The 22,260-nt window shown below is 42.1% G+C and overlaps 1 protein-coding gene across 2 annotated transcripts in view; it reads left to right on the top strand.

The window, feature by feature from the left end:
* LOC105918812 (peroxidasin homolog) overlaps positions 1-22,260 on the top strand; it is a 67,483-nt gene that overhangs the window by 24,798 nt on the left and 20,425 nt on the right. Inside the window, exons 4-11 of one of the 2 annotated variants that reach the window (XM_036150420.1) lie at positions 1,590-1,661; positions 8,244-8,315; positions 9,236-9,307; positions 11,646-11,815; positions 15,703-15,820; positions 16,602-16,771; positions 19,386-19,658; positions 19,941-20,216. In XM_036150420.1, the coding sequence (XP_036006313.1) occupies positions 1,590-1,661; positions 8,244-8,315; positions 9,236-9,307; positions 11,646-11,815; positions 15,703-15,820; positions 16,602-16,771; positions 19,386-19,658; positions 19,941-20,216 (1,223 nt within the window). The remainder of the gene's footprint in view (positions 1-1,589; positions 1,662-8,243; positions 8,316-9,235; positions 9,308-11,645; positions 11,816-15,702; positions 15,821-16,601; positions 16,772-19,385; positions 19,659-19,940; positions 20,217-22,260) is intronic. The other variant, XM_036150421.1, reaches the window with a different exon arrangement.

The raw sequence follows: 22,260 nt of genomic DNA on the forward strand, positions 1-22,260 counted from the left end.
CTTGAGAGCAAGTTGGTCTTTCTGGACTGAGGGTGGAAGTCAGAAAAGTATAATCCCCTAGTGTATGGATGGACACCTCAGAGACAAAACTTAACAGCTTTTAGTGTGAAATGAGAGAAAGCCTCGATAAGTCCACAGATCTGCTACAGGCGTCTGGGTATAGAAGGCTGAAGTGTTTCTTTTTTTCCTTTTTTTTAACGCTTCAGGCGTGGTACATGGTTTAAAAAAATAATAAAATGATATTTCTGTTTGACCCACTCTGTTCATAATGGTCCTTAATATTAATGTTGTCGCTCTTCAGTTTTTTTGCATTGAAAACCATCGTATTTCTCCTCGCCCCGCGGCCAATCACGGAAAAAGTGGGCTTTGGCTCAAAATTCCTCTTCAATCAGCTCGCTTGTGAAACATTTGAAAGTGGGCAGAGCCATGCAGAGCACGGCCATTACAGGCCAGTGGAACTGGGCCTTTAGGTTCCCCTGTGGTCCATTGGTCCATGTTTTCCTCCTCTCTCAGTGCCCCCATCCTGTTAGCCTGCTTTCAATAAAAGGGCCACTAGTGCCACAAGAAAAGTCCTCTCCAACCCCACCCCCCCAAAAAAAATATTAAAAGAAGTCTCCAAAGTTTGCTTTCAGTGAATTGTGGCAAAGCACCACATCCAGGGGTCACAGAGTCACATTAGCAATTGTCAGACACTTGCTGTGGGTTTTCTGTCCTAATATCATGGAAATGAATATGGAGAGTTTGCTAATTGGGTCTGGGACTTTAACTATGTGCTTTTGTCAGATGAGACTAAGATTGAGGTTTTCCCAAAAGAAACCCTTGGCCAGGGGTCTCTAACTTTAGTCTGTGTCACATGAGCAAATGCCCTTCAACTTCTACATGGATCCCTGGTCCAACACATCTAAATCTAATCTATGGTCCATTACTAGGCCTCCACAGAACATGATGTTATGGTGAGGGGATAGTTCAACCGTTTGTTTTAGAGGTGTTGGAGCAGGAAATAAAAGTTGCAGGACAATGGCTCTGAGAGAACGGGAGTTGGAGGGCCCTGGATGAATATATGGAAAAGCTTCTCACAGCATCTGTTAAGTGCTTTAGATACTCTATGATGCTGTGGGCCTGTTTCTTTTAAAAAGGCACTTGGAACCATGTGAAAGTTCATGGCATTATGGTCTGTAAAATACAACTTTTAAAAAACTGGACCACTAGAAACTGAGAATGGGTTGTCACCGGGTCTTTCAGAGGGGTGTTGTTTTTTTATATGATATATACATTGTACATGATAACATGTGGCCAGATCAACACAGCAGACACAAACACGTGGCCTTAAAGAGGAATTACCAAGCGTAGCTGTCGCTGTGTCAAAGGAAAGTATTTATTTCTTTCCACAATGAAAGCCTAACGTGTTCTGAAGCTGTGTATGCATTATTAGGAGTGAAAATAACAGTAAATCTTGCTGTATTGTATTGCTTTGAGTAGATTTGGTCATATTTGAAATATGCATCAAGAAGCAATGCTTTTCTCACTATAATCGGGGAAAGTTAAGATGTGTGAGTGTCACTAATGTCACTGATTATCTCTCCTTTCAGCTATTTGTACAAGAATGAAATCCAATCAATTGACAGACAAGCGTTTAAGGGCCTTGTCTCTCTTGAGCAACTGTAAGTGACCGAATCCTTCATTCACCCTCTCTGTTTGCTCGCAGCGCTCCCCCTTCTTCTACCCGTTCGTAAAAAAAACGCCTTGATCCCCCTTCCTTTTCCCGGAGATCTCTGTAAAGAAATCCCAAAGCTTGGCAAAGCTTACGTGCTCATGAGTCATGAGATGCACCAATCACAGCATGTTTCTTACTGTTTAGGCTGTAGATGGGCATCATGCTGCTACATGCGACAGCCCTTTCCCCCCCCCCCCCTTCCCCCCTGTTTTTGTTGCCACTATGCATGTGTGTTGTGTGCTGCATTGTGAGCCCCTCTGCATGAGTCGCATTGTGATGATGGCAGCTTCGCCCCTTTCCCGTTCGAAGCTTTAAAGCTCGACCTGTTACAGTGTGGTGCTGCAGTCAGGAGTACCGTAGAGCAAAGCTTTTACCTGCCTCTGTCTTCTTGCTGCCAAAGTCCCACCTCTCCTCTTATTAGCTGTAATATTGTGTGTGTGTGTGTGTGTGTGTGTGTGTGTGTGTGTTTAAAAAACAACCCTGGACAATGTGTGCTTTGTGTGACTAAAGCGCAGCTGCTTCCCTTAAGTCCCGTAAATCGCGCAACCTTGTCTCCATCTAATGCAGGGGCATCAAACTCCAGTCCTTCTGGAAGGTTTTAGACGTGTCTTTTCTTAAGCCAGAATGAAAAGCTGAAGACGTAACTCAGCCTTTTGATTCAAGTGTGTTGGACCAGGGGTGCATGTAAAATTAAAAAAAATAAAAATAAAATAAAAATGTCAGTAACTTATATAAAACCTAAACTCAGAGAAAAATGGAATTTGGGAAACAGTGCTTGAAAAAACCCATTTATTCTGCAATATTTTTTTTTCACATGGATACTTTGTGCAACGGGTAGCAGTAGAGGGCGGGGACCTTGGCGTTCCGATCCTCGGCTGCAGAAGCTGGCTCTTGGGACGTGGAATGTCACCTCTCTGGTGGGGAAGGAGCCTGAGCTTGTGCGCGAGGTTGAGAGATTCCGACTAGAGATAGTCGGACTCACCTCGACGCACCGCTCTGGCTCCGGAACCAGTCTCCTTGAGAGGGGCTGGACATTCTTCCACTCTGGAGTTGCCCATGGTGCCAACCCCCGCCGAGCTGGGGTTGGCATACTGGTTGCCCCCCATCTCGGTGCCTGCACGTTGGGGTTTTCCCCGGTGAATGAGAGGGTGGCCTCCCTCCGCATCCGTGTGGGGGGACGGGTTCTGACTGTTGTTTGCGCTTATGCGCCAAACAGCAGTTCAGATTACCCACCCTTTTTGGAGTCCTTGGAAGGGGTACTGGAGAGTGCCCCTCCTGGGGACTCCCTCGTTTTGCTGGGGGACTTCAACGCTCACGTGGGCAATGACAGTGGGACCTGGAGGGGCGTGGTTGGGAGGAATGGCCCACCTGATCTGAACTCGAGTGGTGTTTTGTTGTTGGACTTCTGTGCTCGTCATGGATTGTCCATCACAAACACCATGTTCAAGCATAAGGGTGTCCATATGTGCTCTTGGCACCAGGACACCCTAGGTCGCAGTTCAATGATCGACTTTGTTGTCGTTTCATCTGACCTGCGGCCGTATGTCTTGGACACTCGGGTGAAGAGAGGGGCGGAGCTCTCCACCGACCACTACCTGGTGGTGAGTTGGCTCCGATGGCGGGGGAGGAAGCCGGTCCGACCGGGCAGGCCCAAACGCACTGTGAGGGTTTGCTGGGAACGTCTGGCAGAGTCCCCTGTGAGGCGGAGCTTTAACTCCCACCTCCGGGAGAACTTTAAACACGTCCCGAGGGAGGCGGGGGACATTAAGTCTGAATGGACCATGTTCCACGCCTCTATTGTTGAGGCGGCTAGTTGGAGCTGTGGCCGCAAGGTTGTCGGTGCATGTCGCGGCGGCAACCCTCGAACCCGCTGGTGGACACCAGCGGTGAGGGAAGCCGTCAAGCTGAAGAAGGAGTCCTACCGGGCTTTTTTGGCCTGTGGGACTCCGGAAGCAGCTGATGTGTACCGGCAGTCGAAGCGGCAGGCGGCTCGGCTGGTCGCCGAGGCAAAAACTCGGGCGTGGGAAGAGTTCGGAGAGGCCATGGAGAAAGACTTCCGTACGGCTTCGAAGCGATTCTGGTCCACTATCCGGCGTCTCAGGAGGGGGAAGCAGTGCAGTACCAACACTGTTTACAGTGGGGGTGGTGTGCTGCTGACCTCGACTCGGGACGTCGTGCGTCGGTGGGCGGAATACTTCGAAGACCTCCTTAATCCCACCAACACGTCTTCCATTGAGGAAGCAGAGCCTGAGGACTCTGGGTCGGGTTCTCCCATCTCTGGGGCTGAGGTTGCCGAGGTTGTTAAAAAGCTCCTCGGTGGCAAGGCCCCGGGGGTGGATGAGATTCGCCCTGAGTACCTTAAGGCTCTGGATGTTGTGGGGCTGTGTTGGTTAACGCGGCTCTGCAACATTGCGTGGACATCGGGGGCAGTTCCCCTGGATTGGCAGACTGGGGTGGTGGTTCCCCTATTTAAAAAGGGGGACCGGAGGGTGTGTTCCAACTACAGAGGGATCACACTCTTAAGCCTCCCTGGTAAGGTCTATTCAGGGGTTCTGGAAAGGAGGGTCCGTCGGATAGTCGAATCTCGGATTCAGGAAGAGCAGTGTGGTTTTCGTCCTGGCCGTGGAACACTGGACCAGCTCTACACCCTCAGCAGGATTCTTGAGGGGGCATGGGAGTTTGCCCAACCAGTCTACATGTGTTTTGTGGATCTGGAGAAGGCATTCGACCGTGTCCCCCGGGGGATCCTGTGGGGGGTACTCCGGGAGTATGGAGTACCGGACCCTTTAATAAGGGCTGTCAGGTCTCTGTACGACCGGTGTCAGAGTCTGGTCCGCATTGCCGGCAGTAAGTCGGACTCGTTTCCGGTGAGAGTTGGACTCCGCCAAGGTTGCCCTTTGTCACCGATTGTGTTCATAACTTTTATGGACAGAATTTCTAGGCGCAGCCAAGGTGTTGAGGGGATCCGTTTTGGTGGCCTTAGGATTGCGTTTCTGCTATTCGCGGATGACGTGGTCCTATTGGCTTCATCAGGGCGTGATCTACAGCTCTCACTGGAGCGGTTCGCAGCCGAGTGCGAAGCGGCCGGGATGAAAATCAGTGCCTCCAAATCCGAGACCATGGTCTTGAACCAGAAAAGGGTAGAGTGCCTTCTCCGGGATGGGGAGGATGTCCTGCCCCTAGTGGAGGAGTTCAAGTATCTTGGGGTCTTGTTCACGAATGAGGGGAGGATGGAGCGGGAGATCGACAGGCGGATTGGTGCAGCGTCTGCTGTGAAGCGGGCGCTGTACCGATCCGTTGTGGTGAAGAGAGAGCTGAGCCAAAAGGCAAAGCTCTCGATTTACCGGTCGATCTATGTTCCTACCCTCATCTATGGTCACGAGCTTTGGGTCGTGACCGAAAGAACGAGATCCCGGATACAAGCGGCTGAAATGAGTTTTCTCCGTAGTGTGTCTGGCCTCTCCCTTAGAGATAGGGTGAGGAGCTCAGTCATCTGGGGAGGACTCAGAGTAGAGCCGCTGCTCCTCCACGTCGAGAGGAGCCAGTTGAGGTGGCTCGGGCATCTGGTCAGTATGCCTCCTGGACGCCTCCCTGGTGAGGTGTTCCGGGCACGTCCCACCGGGAGGACGCCCAGGGGAAGACCCAGGACACGCTGGAGGGACTATGTCTCCCGGCTGGCCTGGGAACGCCTTGGGATTCCTCCTGAGGAGCTGGCCCAAGTGGCTGGGGAGAGGGACGTCTGGACCTCCCTACTGAAGCTGCTACCCCCGCGACCCGACCCCGGATAAGCGGAAGAAGACGGACGGACGGACGGACGGATACTTTGAACACTGCAAATTGGGATTTTATTTGTTAATACAAAAAACAAAACAAAAAAAACATCCAAACCAACCTGTCCCGATGTTAAACAGTCTCCCTGCCCCTTCTTAAATCATAAATTAACTTAATTTCATTCAGCACAATCAGACATGAACACTGTCAGATATGTAGAATTAAGAAATCCCTTAAACAGAGCCTGTATAACAACACAAAGTAGGCCAAAGATCTCTAAAACATGCCCCGATCAAAAATAAGTAAGAGATCAAGAACAGAGCCAAACATATATATATGCTTGGCTGCTTTGATTTAAGACCTAGACTGGACCTGGCACACCCACATAGACAAGGGCTTACTTTTGTCAAATCTTTATTATGTTGTCACATTAACAAATGTCACTTCAGATTTTACTATTTAAAGCAGAAGCTATTTGTTATTGAGGTGTTAACCATTCTGCAGCAGTTTAGTTGGATTGTCATACAGTAGAAACGTGGATTCTGGTCAGACAGCTGATTATTTTTGACCTTTGCTTTAAGGGACAGATGTTGCATCCTGTCGGACCAAAAGCGAAAAGCGATTATCTAGACGGATTACCATCACCCTGCCTGGTTCAAATAAAAGCTGTGGGATGATCGAGGGGTGTATCAGTTCCCTCTGCAGACCTGATTTCAATATCTGTGATTGAAACATTGATACAGATAAGTCCAGCAGAGATTTTAGGGGAAAATGTCGTGCTTTCAAGAAAACGTCTTTTGCATTGATGCCCATACATTTTTTTTCACCAAGACAATAGTAAACTAAATTATGTAAGGGCATGGTGAAGAAAAACAGGGTAGTGGTATGTGGTCTTACCATGCCTGGTTTTAACCAAAACTTATGAAGACAAAATTGTATCGTTAAACATTTGAAATATTTTGCTCTAAAATTGAAAAACAACCATCTGAATGTCTTTATTGCCTTAGTTTCCTGAATGCCAGAATGTGTTTTATTTTTTTGATAATGGGGATGGAATCCCCGCAGGCAGTACTCCAGAGTCTGTCCAAAGTGCTGCTGAGGCAAAATATACAGGAATGAATGAATCTCCGTCACCAAAAGAGCTTGAGACAAGCAAAAAAAAAATTTTTTTTATTTTATTTTTCATAGTGTTTGCTGTAAAATATAAGAATCCTTTTACATTAGTAGCACACAAGTTTATCTCAAAATCTTAGGTTGTTAAGGGATCATCATAATTAAGACGACTTTTATGTCCTGCACCTTTGTTTAACTAATTTAAGAGCAATGACATGGATAACAACACACACTTTTAGTGTCAGATTCAGAACAAGCAGCTGTTTTCAATTCCCCTCCAGTAAGGAAATGCTTTATGTGTCGGTGACAAGTCATATATCACAGCAAACATATTAAAACAGACTCCCATGCATAAAGTCTCTGTGTGCCATTCTTCTGACTGAGGAGATCCCAAATCAATGGTCGGTGATTCATCACCTCCCCTGCGATTCATGAGTGAGTAAGCTTCTAGCCTGAATGACTCTCAGTAAAGTAACGAGTGTGGCTTTGGGTTGTAACAGCCAAACCTGATGATTTATAGCAGCTAATTAATTGGGCCTAAAAATAAATCCGCCATTGTTTAACTCGGATCTTTGAAACAGAAAAGGTTCTTTGTTGTCTCAGTCTCTGTGGCTGTTTTACTGCTGCATCAGCTTTGCGTCTCGAGCGAAGGCAATGCAAATCATAAACCCTTATTTGCCATTTTCATCCATCAGTTTTTTTTCGCCCCTGTATTCATAATGTGTGCGTTCAGTGCATGTACAGTCAGAAGCTTTTTCGCCTTAACTAAACTTCTTAGATAACCAGCTAGCATTAAGCAGTTATCTGAATTTGACTCTATTGTAACTTAATTTGGACAAAATCTGGATTGTATGTGGCATCTGACTTTACTATTGGAATGCGTTGGATGAATTGGATTGGTTTAAACTGAGTTTGGTCAAGGTACACTGGAAATAAATGGCACCTGTTTGCCATGTAAAGTGCCTTGAGTTGATGTTTGTGCTGCTGCTGTGTAAGTAAAACTCCTTGAATTGGTTTGCCTTCTACTCGTTCACTGAGGTCCACCTGTGTTGAACTGAACTGACTGAAATTAGATGCATAAAAAAAAAAGTTAGACATAATTCAGAACGCAGACATCTGTCTGCATGATGCTTCTGGCTGATAGAAATGCAGTGGTCGCAGCAAAGCCTTTCCTTTATGAAAGTTGGAGTTTTCCGTAACGCACTTGATTGACTCTAGGGTGCTAAGAAGTAAACTCTCTAATGTGATAAAAACGTAGTCCAGATTAACCCATAACAGTCACTGGGTAGCTAGGTAGGGAGCATCATTATGGTACGCCACTCCCTGTTTCAAAGAGGCAGTAATCTTAGTGGAAAGCACCCAGAAAGAGACTCATTGGGGCCTTTCTATCTGTCATGTAAACAACATATTTTAGTCTTTTGCTCTTGACATGTTTGTTCAAAACAAAACATCATATTCCACATTCCGTTGACTGCATTTTAGTCTTAAAATTAAATAATGTCCTGAATGCCTTGATGGAGATCACGCACCATCCTCCACCCCTACCACATCCACCTGTTCTAATTCACATGGGAATATCCTATTTTATAATCATCTTTCACTCTGAAATGCCAAAATGTCTATGTTGTTGTTGTTGTTTTTTCAGGTACCTGCACTTCAACAACATTGAGTCTTTGGAACCTGAATCCTTCACCCATCTGCCAAAGCTGGAACGACTGTAGGTGGACTCTGTCTAACCTTTTAGTCAAAGTTCATAAAGTACCACACACAAAATACGAGAAAAGTTTTCCATTGGCAGACATGAGTGTGCACAAGGAGATATAACACCTGCAAAGGGGAAGGGGGGGGGGAGCTAGGAAAAGAGGAGGGAAGGAATTCCCAGGTGCATAGTTTCCGTGTTATTGGGGAAGATTTCCATGGACACGGTAAAAGCAGAGAAAAGGGAACATCTTTGAATCAGTTTCCTGAAAGGAAAGATGAGGAAGGGTGTGAAAGGCTAATCAAAAAGTGTCGAATAAGCAGGAAAAGTCAGTTACACTTTATTTGAAGGGGTGTACATAAGACTGACATTACACTGTCATAAACATGACATAACACCTGTTATCAACATAAATGACTCTTTATGAATGTTTAGAACTGTTGTCATTAATTGTCATTCGGTAAATTATGACACTATTAAAGCAAAGTTGACATTGTTTCAAATGTCTTTGACAACTTTATGACAACTTGACAACTTGACATTAATAGAGACAAGGTTAAGTATAGGGCTTGATTTGGGATTAGGTTTAATTTAGGGCTTGATTTGGGATTAGGTTAAATTAAGGGCTTGACTTGGGGTTTTGTTAAATTAAGGTCTTGTCGTAACAAAGACATTTTAAACAATGTCAACTTTGCTTTAATAGTGTCATAATTTGCGCAAAGTTACAGTGTAATGTCAGTCTTATGTACACCCCTTCAAATAAAGTGTTAACGAAAAGTCTTTGTTGTGTCCACGGTGGGAAGATGACCTATGCTGGCGTTACCTGGGAAGACAATGATATTACATGTTCTGTTTTAAAAATGAAAAACGATATCACCAAAAACAACACATCAGTTTCATCGGCAGTTGTTTGTCCCTGTTTTCCGTCTCCTGGTCAGGTTTTTGCACAACAACAGAATCACGCAGCTTGTCCCTGGAACCTTCGCGCATCTTCAGTCCATGAAACGCTTGTGAGTAGAAAAAGAAAATCTGAAATTAAAAATCTGATAAATGTGTTTGGGAGCGGTATGGAATGTGGATTGTTAAAATGAAAGCAGCTCACTGATTATATTCCCCTGGAATGCACCATTCTTTAGTCCTGACACCAGCTTTCCTTGGTCAAGTGTTTTTGACCTCTTTTTTTTTCTACTCGTGAATTTACTTCTAATGTTTAATCAGAGTTCAAGAAGAGAGGCTCAAGAGCCCAGTTAATCACATTCACTTTGCTCTGATTATAGCTTTCCATATTGGAAAATATAAATGATATTAGGCTGTGAAGGATGATTAAAAAAACTTCTGAAGTCATTCATCAAAGCCTCTTGAGTGTGAAACGTGTTTTTAGATGACAAATTGTAATGAAGCTGAACAAGAAGAGGAGTCCAAGCTGTGAGGCGCGTTCCCACAGTGAGAACAAGCCGTTCCAGTCTTGTTTTGGTGGGCCCCGCTGTTTGCACTGAGCTGGATTTGGTGGTGCCGGCCACGCTGTAGTTCATGAACTGCCACAAAGGAGTGTGTTTTCGCTGCCACTACGTGACTAATCTGATCGCAGGTCGACAGCTCGGAGGTGCGGATGTGAATGCGTTGTAATCAGAACCCCTCAGAGTGCATTTGAAGGTGTTCTTGCCAACACGTGATGTTATTCTTTCTGCACGTTTAAAACTAAGTAAGTTCGAAACCAAATGAACGGATTTCTTTTTACTTAGCAACAAGGTTTTACATAAGATTGTGTGTTGTTTAAAAAAAACTTGGCTGGTAATGGGTGCATTTGGTAAATTTGGTTGGCACAAACTTAATAATACACCTAAAGCTACTCATACACATCTTTTAGACTTCAGTCACAAGTATTAGATGCACTACTCTGATTAAGGCCTACATATTTAGCCTGCACTTAAAAACGTCTTTAACTTAGACTTAGAATTAAAAAAAAAGACCTAAAAAGACCTAAAAGATACACAATGTGTGTATGTTGCAAATGTTGTTTATGCTTGATTTTGATTTTACTACTTGCTGTAAAGCTAATTCTCCCAGTCAAGTTTTCAACAACCTTAAAACTTGGAAGAAAAGTTTGCATAAACGAAAACCTACATACAGTGATTCATGCATGAACTTTAACCTTTTTTTCTGTCATGACTAATACAATGCAGAAAATAAGTGGATCTTCTTAATTTTGTATCTACAGTTGAGAAAATAGCTATAAATATTACTAAATCTTTACAAACTCTTAAAGATTTAGTCATTGCTCAGAGATCTCTTCCTTAGAACATCTCTGAGGAGGACGCTGCAACTGCAGCAATTCCATTTATGCCTGTAACCTGTACACATTGCTTAGTGACTTTACTTTGTGTAACATATCAAAGCGTATTTATTTAACTTTTACCATGTCTAAAGTATCTGATGTGTGTGCATGTACAGTACATGAAGCAGCGAGTGTGAAAATGCACTTTAATTTCATTGTACCTTTTCCATGCAATGACAATAATGTTTATATCTTTCATTTTATGAAGAAAAGATTTTACATTTTTAAGTCATTAATTCTTGATCAATCGCAAAACCATGAGTGGTACACATGAAAAGTCCTGGTTTTATAGATCATTTACATATATAAATAAGCACTGGTATAAAGCTCAGCTCGTAAATGTGCTGTTTTTTGTTGTTTTTTTCTCCTTATAATCGTCCAATTTCCTGTCTGAACCAAATTGTTAATTATGCAACAGAGGAATATCTTATTTTGCCATAGTAATCTGTCTTGAACACTGCAAGGCAACCAGACCCAGCATGGTGCTTGCCTAAGCTGTCAGGTCTGGAAACAAAAGTGAAGCAAAAAGAAAGATTTGACAACCTGACTGCAAATAAAGTTTTGATTATTAAGAGGCTTTAAATAAATTTGCTTTCTCCGCACCCTTTGCCTACAGGCTTCCAGATTAGTTCAATTTATTGTTTTTTTCTGCAAAAAGGAAAATTGGACCTCAGATTTATTATGAGGACTGAGAGATTTTTATTTTATCAGTTTGTTTTAAATTTTTATGTTGCTATCAGAATGCTAACCATAGATAGGCCTGCTTTTTATCTTATTGTTCTGTCTTTATTGTTTTCATCATAACCCTTTTGAAGTCTATTATGAGCTTATAAACAATTTTCAAATTTAATAAATATTTGTATTTGCTTTGTCTTGATGACACCCATCAACACAAAGCTCTCACATAATTAAGACATAAATATGAAGACGTGTTTTCAAAAGCATTCGTTAGCAGCGCTCCCAGAATCCCCTGCGTCTCCTGATTCGCTCTTTCCCTGTGTCCATGTGTGCAGGCGACTGGACTCCAACGCTTTGACCTGTGACTGTGAGCTGCTGTGGCTGGCCGACCTGCTGAAGCAGTACGCAGAGTCGGGAAACGCGCAGGCCGCCGCCACCTGCGACCATCCCAGCCGGCTGCAGGGCCGATCGGTGGCTACACTCACTGCTGAGGAGCTCAACTGCGGTACAAACAGAAAAACAGCAACTAAACATAAAAAAACATAAAAATGCATAACTTGACAGTTCACCGGGATTTTTCTTATTCTCTCACTGTTGCATCCTCGAACCATCTTTAAACAAAGCCCTTCGTAACGTTAACAACTGAACTTGAACTTTTTAACGTATTATTACATTCCTACCAAAAAACTTTAATATAATTTAGAAAATACTATTTATTAGAGGCAAAGTTACCTCAGAGGGGCTGAATACATACATACATACAAACAATACAATACTTTGAAGTTTATGGTTTCAAGATTACAAAATGTGAAAAAGCTCAAAAGGAATGAATAATTCGCAAGAGATTGAGAATAGACGTAATCAAAAACAGATGTAATAATCAAATACGATTTTTTGCACTTGAGATAAGATGATGGAGATGAGTTGTTTCTATTTTAATTGCAGTATATCTAATTATCTTATGCAAGGGGTCAACATAATCATTCCACTGGTAGATCATCTTGTTTACCTGCTCAAATCAAGGACAAATACATTCATATCAAGAAAATTTTATGCTTGTTTTTAGTTCTGTTTTTGCAGAGTAATAAAACCATGTGGTGGGGTTTTCTGTTTTTTTTTTACTTTTAAAACGAAGAAAAAAAATTGCTGTGTCTAGTAAAAAATAAATTTTTACTAGGCACAGACAATAGCTCACCTATCATTTCCACAAACGTCACGTGTTGAGCCTTCCTGTATAATCCACGCACACACTGCCTACATACACACAGCTTTATTTCTCTGTCCTTTGTCTGAGCAGCAGCTGTTTTGCTCCTGAATAAAAAACAGACCCAGCCTCAGGAAACATCAATCTGTGGTCAGTAGGACAACAAGCAGCTGTTCACTTTATCACTTTATAGGTGAAAGAGGAGAATGGTTATGCATGATGTAGGAGCCATAAATGAAAAGATAATTTGATGTTCGTTTGTCTGGGTTTAGAGCTGTTCTGGTTTTGTTTTTGTTTGGTTGTTTGTTTGTGGAGGTTTGGGTCAACAAGATGTGGGCGGAGATTGGTAATTGTGCATATTACTCACCTGTTGGAGTGTCACAAAAAATACACCGGGTGAGTGGTCCACTGTATTTTTGTTGGCCGCCATACAGATCGCTGTGATTAACCTTTGTCAAGTTATGTTTTGGATACGTTATTCTACGTTGTTTATTTTGTTTATTTTTGTTAATAAAGTTCACACATCAGCCCCATTTGATCTCAGCGGATACCTTTTTTTTGTATTTTTTCAATGAGCTTGTCAGACGAGGAACGGCCCGACGGCGGCCTCTCAGCAGCTTTGTTTGTTTCCTGAAGTTGCTGCAATACATGAAGTAGCAGGAAGCAGGATGTTTATAGCTTAAATAGGAAATTATATGAAGATATACAGGTTTCCTACTAATTCTGGAAAATCAACACCATGGACTCTGTGTTTATAATTTTTAAGTTTCCAGATTGCTGCAACACTGAATTACATAATTTTTTATGTAAGGGGTTCGAATGCTGTTTTCAATAGGTCGATGTTTTTATTTTACCCCACTTAAAGATTGAATCAAGCATTCTGCAGCCAACCCTCAACATGCTCTTTCTGCCTTTGCAGTTTTTTCCACAAGATTCCTGCAAATTTCTGTCCTTAAATAAGTATTCAGGCACCTGTTTGTAACGAAACTGATTCTTTCTGCTGCTTAAATAAGCCCTTTTATTTGACCCATTCAATCAACGCGCACAGAGTGGAATAATAAGTGCTTTATTGAGAAGGGATGGTTTTGTGGTATAGACATGAGAAATGGTACCCAAAAAGGTTTAAAAAAATGTATCTAAAAGCTATTATTTAAAAATAAAAGCAATAAGCATTGATACATGTGCTAGAATACTGAGTATTAAAGATCTATAACATTTTATTTCTATAAAACACAACATTTATTAGTTTTCAAGTGTTTATCATGCTGAATATTAAAGTTTTTTGCTGTTTTGCCCTTCATAGAGTTGACACTGGACATGTAACAAGCATGGTGCTGGTTATTTGCTTGGGTTATCTGCTTTGCTCTAACTTACCTAATTACTCTACATAAAAATCTGTGTAAAACTGTTCTGAAAATGGAAAAAAAAAAAAAAATTATACCGGTTATGAACAGGGTATCATTTCCATAACTATGTTTTTCTTTCATGTTTCTCTATAATAAAAGTGGAAGAGAAAATCCAGATTACTCCATAAATCTGTCTGATTCCATGTGGGCTCCAGAACTGACAGCTAGCTTTCATTGCACTAAATCCACTTGCTGTAACCCAGCATTTTCTGCAGCCCCCACAGAACCCTTCAGTCAGAACCAGGCAGCTGTAACTTAACCACTGTTTAATCTCAGCAGCGAAGTTTAATGGCCGTGACTTGCCCACTCCTGCCTAGTGTAACCCTCCCACCCACTTCCCATCCAGGAGAAGAATGTCCTCCTTTAAACACAGTGAAAGTCATTCAACACCTCCGTCCACCCATATTTTCCTTCTTGTTCCACCTCATTCCCTGTAAGCAGGGGGGGGGGGGGTAGACTTCCCTGTAATAGCTGGCGTCAAACCATCATCCTCTTAGAGTTGACGTGTTATAGGCTTCACATCGCAGGTTGACCTGCTGGCCGATTCAAAGCAGTCCTCTTCCCATTGGTTGTTTGTGGGAGCAATTAGGAAACTGCTTGAAGGAGTTGCTGCTGTTGTTGCTGTGAGAGTGGGAGGGTTGGATCTCCCTTTGGGACATGGGAACCGTTCCTGTTTGTTGCTTCTGTGTGTCTTAGGTTTCACATGCTTGTGGTGACCGTTAATCCAGATCAGCACTGAGTTCAGGAAAAAAAAAACATCTTGTGAGAAACTTCTGGAATTTGGCCCCTGAGTAAGTTTAGCACTTCTTCCCAACATTAATACAAGGACAAGGCTGATTCGGTTGAGGCTTGATTTTAGTACAGCCATGGTTAAAAAAAAAAAAAGAAGAAGACGTAGACCCTCTGTTGTTGTGGAAACTATTTTATATCACATTATCTCCTGTTGAGCCAGCAATGATCTCAGGGAAGCAGTTGTCCCTACAAATCAGCCAAGATATGGATATAAGGCCCGCTTCTAAACCTTTTTTGAGTTTGTCAGTTTGCTGTGAGAAATTATTCATAAATAGAAAAAAGAAAACAAGTTTTTATAGGAGTGGGCCTCCCAATAAATTCAGCTAAAGGGTCAGAAAAAATGTTAAACAAAACCAAAGCTGCACAAGACGTTTAGAGCAATGTCGTTATGACGGATGAGTCCAAAGTAGAGATGTTTGGCTGCACTTTACAGTTTCATGTTTGGAGAAAACCAAACACAGCGTATCACCACAAACATCTCCATGCCATCTTTGTGGTTGGTTGTGCCGCCACAAGACGCGTGTCCCGTGTAGTCATTGAGTCAACCCTGAACTTCTCTGTTTACCAATGTATTGTCAGTGTGATACCATCTGCCTGAGAGTTGAAGCTTGGCACAAACCAGAACAGAAACAGGACAATGATCCCAAACCGTACAAAAACAGATGAAAACAGAAAGTCTGAAAAAGTCAAGAATCAGTCAGTTGCAATGGCCCGGTTAAAGTCCAGATTTCACATATGTTAAAACACTTGGCTGAGAAGCTGCAGAAATGAATGTCTGCCAACCTCAATGAGCTGAAACAACACTGGAAATGGACGGAAATATGTTACATAAGGTTGCTTATTATAAGTCATAAGTTGCTTTCCATATATTTTTAGATCTGGTGAAAGAACAAATAATTTGCTACAACGTTTGGTTTACATGAAAGCTTGCACTAAATACATATTGGTGTAATTATCATTCATTTGTCTTGTGTGATGTTCTCATTCCAGAGGTACCAAGGATCACCTCAGAGCCCAGGGATGTTGATGTTACATCAGGAAACACTGTTTATTTCACCTGTAGAGCTGAGGGCAACCCCAAACCACAGATAATCTGGCTCAGGAACAAGTAAGACTTATCAACATATATATCAAAAAAACTAGAACTGACTCAAAATCTCATGTCAGTTTTTAACAGTTTAATATAATGCTGCCAACATTTTTTAAAAATCTTTATTAAAATAAAATATACCCCCTTTAGTTTCTAGTGGGATGTATTGTTTATGCATTATTGAGATTTTGAGATGTTTGTTTTTCAAAAACCTTTTCTATTTTGGCTTCATCTTTTTTTTGTCTCTCTTGATTTTATGGCACTAGTTCACTGTAGTCATTAGTAGCTTGACAGAAAGGACAGAGAAAAGGGGAATAGATGCATCAAAAAGCCTGAGGTTGGGAATCAAATCCTGGACAGCTGTGTGAATCTGGCCTCTGTATATTCTATGCCTTTATCACTCAGCCAGACAGTGGCTCCCTTTGCCTTCATCTTTGTTTAATAAAAAAATAACATAGGAGATGCTGCAGCATTGGGTTTTGTACATCTAAATCTAGATTTAAATTATTCTGGAACCTGGTAAAGAGCAGATTATTTAAATGTTTAGATCACAAAATTCACACATAGAGCATGTGGCCTTTGCCATGGCCAATTTTCAATTTATTCATTTTTTTTCCGCCCCTCTGTAACCCTGTGTTTTGTATTTTTAAAATTACCTGGAAAAAATCTTAATATATTATGTTTTTTAATTAATTTTTTTGGATCAAATAACAGAACAAGAAAAAGAAAACAAGCTGTAACAATAACCGATCGCCGACTGTCAGTAAATGAGACGTGAACGTGTGTTGTTTTGTTGCAGTAATGCTTTAAATATGCGGGATGACAGTCGTCTGAACCTGCTGGAAGATGGCACACTGATGATTCAAGACACCAGAGAGACTGACCAGGGCGTTTACCAGTGCATGGCCAAAAACGTAGCCGGGGAAGTCAAGACTTCAGAGGTTACTCTTCGATACTTTGGAGCCCCCTGTAAGTGCCCCACTTTCCTTTCTCTACCAGCGTAAACTACACAGGACAATATGTCCTATATAGTTTACAACAGATAAATCTGGGGTGTTTACAGTTTTGTAGTGGATTCCAGAACTTTGAACTCATGTTGGGAAATTGAGCTAATATTAGCATAGTTTTAATTTTGATATGACTTGTTGATAATTTGACTGTAACATATGTAAAATTCAATTTAGTTAATTGTGCTCATACAAAAGTTACAGAACAAGATGTTCTTAGCTGCCAAAAATTTTGCGTTTTATTTTGAAGATTGTAAAATCTAATGACATTTTCTCGTCAGGAAGCTGCAGCAGCCCCTTTCTCTGTCACTGTAAATAGTATTGTAAAAGATGAATAAGGCTCAGTTTTAAAGTGGAAAATCTAGATTGGATTAACAAAAGAATGTGCACAGACTATAACACTAATTTGCATGCTGTGAACATGAAAATAGGCTGTGATTTTTACCAGCTGGCTGTATAAAACAGTGTTCTCTCAAGAAACATTGGACCCCAAGTCATTGCCTAATATTGGATCTGGTCATAAACAGATTTTGTGCATTCTTTTTTTTTAGGTAAGGTAGGTTTAAAGTAGTGATGTATAACTCAACTGGCCAATAAAAGTCCAATTAGTGCATCTCGAAAAAAATTTTTCAAAATGTCACAAATCTAATAATGGTGATGGGTGACGCTCTCTGTGTATCTTTTACTTTTTCTAGACTCTCTGTTCCAAAGTACAAATATGAAGCAAACAAAAAGTGACATCTGATATCATGGGAGACTTTGGTGGATGTTTTTGGTTGACACTGAGGCCATTTAGAGCTTCTGAGAGCTGATGTTTAGCAATTCCTGTCTCTGTGTCACAGTAAACCACAGATCCGTTGCTGCTAACATATTTTCTTCATTCCACCCTAATCACTGACCAAATAAGGAGACAGATAAACTGCATTTTCTTTGACCAACATTGGAAACAGTTTGAGAATGGTGATCTTTGCAACTGAGTTACTTCCCATACAAATTATAAAGCAGTTGCCAATGGCAAATATTTGTATTTTATTGTTTTAGTCGCTAATACTTTTTTGCCTTTTCTTTTTAAACTTGAACCTTTCACTGAGTTGATTTTTGTTCTTCCTGGTTGGGAAAAACCTTTGGACATATTGTAGTTGTGAGGCTTAATATTACTACCCAAATATTGAGGTATGTGTGTCTGTATGTATGTATGTATGTATGTATGTATGTATGTATGTATGTATGTATGTATGTATGTATGTATGTATGTATGTATGTATGTATGTATGTATGTATGTATGTATGTATGTGTTAGGGTTCAGTCTTACCCACTTCACCCTAGACCAGTGGTCCCCAATCCTGGTCCTCGAGGGCCGGTGTCCTGCAACTTTTATTTGTCAGTCTGCTTCAACACACCTGAGTCAAATAATGAGGTCATTATGAGGACTCTGGAGAACTTGACAGCACACTGGGGAAGTAAGTCAGGTGTGTTGGATCAGGGACACATGTAAAACCTGCAGGGACACCGGCCCCCGAGGACCAGGATTGGGGACCACTGCCCTAGACAGTTCCAGCACCTTCCACCTCACATGCAGCCCAGGCTCTCCACTCCATGCCTGATCAGTTTCACCTGTCAGAGTAATCAAGCCAGTCTCACTACACCTGTCAATCAGCCTACTTAAGAACTCCTCAGCCAGCCCTTCATCGCTGGAACGTCTTCATTTCTTCCCCGAATGTTGTCTGACAAACCTCCCAGCTGAACCCTCACACTCACCTGCTGCTCTAGCCTTCTGCTCACGTCCCTCGCCGCCTTCCTCGCCGTTTCCCTTGCCTCCAGCCTGCTGCACTCTCCCCATCTCATGTCTGCCCGCTGTCCAGCCGCTCCAAGGACCCTTGCTGCTGTGCTATTGGGTAACCCGGACCTTCTGCGCCCTTCCTTCAGCCCACAAGGCTACCTGACTCCCTGAGCCCGCCTTAGGTCCTTCTGGTCTGCCAGCTCCTGCCATCATCTCCACTGCTCCATTCTGTAACCATTCACCAGTCTCCTCCTCCATAATCCATCTCCTTCAATAAACTGCTGAGACTGAAGTTCTGTGTGTGGCTGAATTTGGGTTCCACAAATCAGTTCCTTGACAGTATGTATATATTGAGGAGTGAGAATTTTACTAAAGTCCAAGCCACTTTGCTAGTATTAGTTGTTTTTTTCCACTCTAATTCTGAAAGTTTTCTCAAATTTAAATTTATAACTGTCTGATTTGATATTCAGCCTTATAATTGGTTTTAATCAAAGTAATTAAGATACCCAGGTAACCCAGTTATCCTGGTTGCGCTGACCTGGATAACTGAGAATTTGCACAGGAAATCAAAGTAATAGTTTGTCAAAGCTTGTATTTGGATTGATTTTTGTAGTATTTGGTATATTCATTTAATTAGGAAAACTTTGTTCTTATAATAAATAATCTACAAAGAAGATAACCTTTTTTAACATTAAGACATTCTAAGGCAGAGTGAGCATTGAAGTTTGTAAGACTTAGTAAAGTTACCTTGAACCTCGTTCAAATGACTTGCCCCTTCTTTTCTTGCTCTTCCAGCCCGGCCAAGTTTTGTCATTCAACCCCTGAACACAGAGGTCCTGGTGGGTGAGAGTGTGACCCTGGAGTGCAGTGCCACCGGTCAGCCACAGCCAAGAGTCACCTGGACAAAGGGTGATCGCACACCGTTGCCTAGCGACTCTCGCATCAACATCACCCCGTCTGGGGGGCTTTACATCCAGAATGTTCTCCGAGAGGATGGAGGACTATATACATGCTTCGCCTCCAATAACGTGGATACCATTCATGCCACAGCACGCATCATTGTGCAAGGTAAACCTTGTAGATTTCAATTTCTATGAGTGCAATTTGTTTGAACAAATAAAACTATAATGCCCTATTTGCTTGCAAGTTTATTTCATGCTTCATGCAGAAGCATGAAATAAACCTGCATTCATGGCGAATATTCACCAATACCTAAACAAAATAGAATTGTGTCATAGGCAAAGACAATAACTTCTAGCAAATTTTGAACAATGTAAGGAACATCCGATGGCTTTAGTGATCTGCACAAAATATTCCTATTTTTGTTTATTTTCCTCCTCTTATGAGCAGCAACCCCCCAGTTCACTGTGGCTCCACAGAATCAGTTAGTCATCGAGGGTCAAACTGTGGATATCCCCTGCGAGGCGAGCGGTTACCCAGAACCAGCGATAGTCTGGACTCGAGGTGGAAATCCACTGCCTTCGGACCGACGTCACACAATCCTGCCTTCCGGTACCCTCCGTATCACTCGGGTGGCAGCCCATGATGATGGCCAGTATGAGTGTGAGGCAGTGAGCCCAGTGGGGACGGTGCGAGCTACTGTGCAGCTCAGCATCCAGCAGAGAGGTGATTATCTAAAGGAATCAGATGACTGAACATGATGTTTTTAAGAGTTAAAGAAAGAAGTGTGAAGATTTTAACCATGTAAACTTGATAACCCCTTAATGACTTGCAGAACTGTCTTATCTAAACTGGTGGCCCAGCATGACTCGGCACACTGATGCAGAATACCCTACCTACTCAAAAGGGCTCATTGTTTTAGTTAATGAGGCTGCTGCTGTGTTATCGACAAGAGGAGAGTTAGTGAGTGTTTGGAGGCTGGCAATGGTACAGCTATTCTCATTTGCTGCTAATTTGTCGTTTCTCCTAGCTAGTGTCCTCCTAAATCCCGACCCCCCCCCCCCCCCCAAAAAAAATAAAATAAAATGTTCTAATTGTAAATAAATTGCGGAATTGTTTCTCTGGTAATAAATACGCTATTTTTGTTTGTACGGTGTGGATACAAAAGATGTACTGATAAAATTATTAGTCTATTATGTAATGAGGCAGTAACCTTCTGCCATAAATATTTTTCATTTCCTAAAGTTGATTTACTAAAACAGCCACCGATCTTTCCAACTGTCCTCCAGGATGCCTCCCCACAATAATTAGCTGTTTAAGCAAGACATTTTCTCTCTGTGTCAGAGCTAAATTAAGGGTCCGGCAACACCGACGTGTCGGCGCATGCGTCAAGCTCATAGAGCAAAACCCGTGCCGATGCGCGTATCGCTATGGGAAAGTCACGTGACCGATACAGGAACTGTTTCAGACTGACTGACGCGCCAAATTGTTTCTGTTTCCTCTAAGCTGCGCGCGTGTGCATTCGCGCACAGTATCTGGATTCAGCACGCACAACAAAGCTATGCTGCGCAGTAAATAAAATCCAAGCTAAACTGTAAACAAAATAATATTAAATCAAGGTTGTTTTTTTTACCATTTTGCAACTCTGATGTGATGGTGTACCACGGTCCGACTCAGTGAGCACCAGGTGCTGATCGGAGCGCACCACTGATTGATGGGTTGGGCAGACGCCTTTATGGTGGGGCAGGTTGCGCTGTGCATCTTTGTTCTGTGCGTCGTTTTAGAAAAAACGGCTGATCTACACTGAGTAGAAAGCTGCTACTCTGAGTAATTCTTCCTCCCTCTGTCATACTCAGCATTCCCAATTTCAGAACAAATGATATCAATCAGGTAACTAAACACAGCGTCTGATCAACCATTGAACGTAAACACGAGCATGAAAAAAAAGCCCAATCCCTGGACCGCAAATAACGTAATTCACCATGGCAATGACAGGAAATAAGCTTGGAAGTGCGCATGTCCTGCGAGTAGAATTATAAATCTTTAAAGGAGGCATATGGACAATATTAAACCATAAGAAACAATGCCGTTACTGCTGAAAACCGCAAGAGAGAATTGTTGAAAAAGTTAATGCATGCGCGATATGAAAGTTATGTGATGGACAATTAAAGCTGTTTTCTCATACTTCACTGTTCAACACAAAAGGGTGTGTGTGTGTGTGTGTGTGTGTGTGTGTGTGTGTGTGTTGGGGGGGGGGGGTGCATTGAAAGGACATGGCAGCAAAAAATTTTAAAAAATTAAAATAAAAAAGCCAGTCCACAAGCATCCTCATTCACAACATGTTTACTTAGAGGTTATGACGTTATGATACAGGTTCACATTATTTATTGACTGTATCTAAAAAAAATCAAATATATTTAAATTCAAACGAAAATATAAAATAATACAATGCAACATACAATGACTTAAATTGTATTATTGTGTATACTTGGTCATCAAATCAGTGTCAGTTAACTCTGTCAACTAGGTTGCCTTTAGGGATTTTTTAAGGTCCAGCAGGTGTCTTCAGTATTCAGTGACACAGTATCAATACAGTTTGGCAACGTGTCGAAACGCTTCATGACGCCTCATCGACCCATCACTACTTGTTACAGTTGCCATGTTGTTAAATCTCTGAGCATTTCTTCTCTCCTTCTTCTTTAAATGTGAGAGGGTAACTTTTAAAATATGAAGACAGGGTCATAAACGGGTAATGCAGACAAGCCTGCTG

The sequence above is a fragment of the Fundulus heteroclitus genome, chromosome 19 (assembly GCF_011125445.2).
Source record: "Fundulus heteroclitus isolate FHET01 chromosome 19, MU-UCD_Fhet_4.1, whole genome shotgun sequence".
Lineage (NCBI taxonomy): Eukaryota > Metazoa > Chordata > Actinopteri > Cyprinodontiformes > Fundulidae > Fundulus > Fundulus heteroclitus.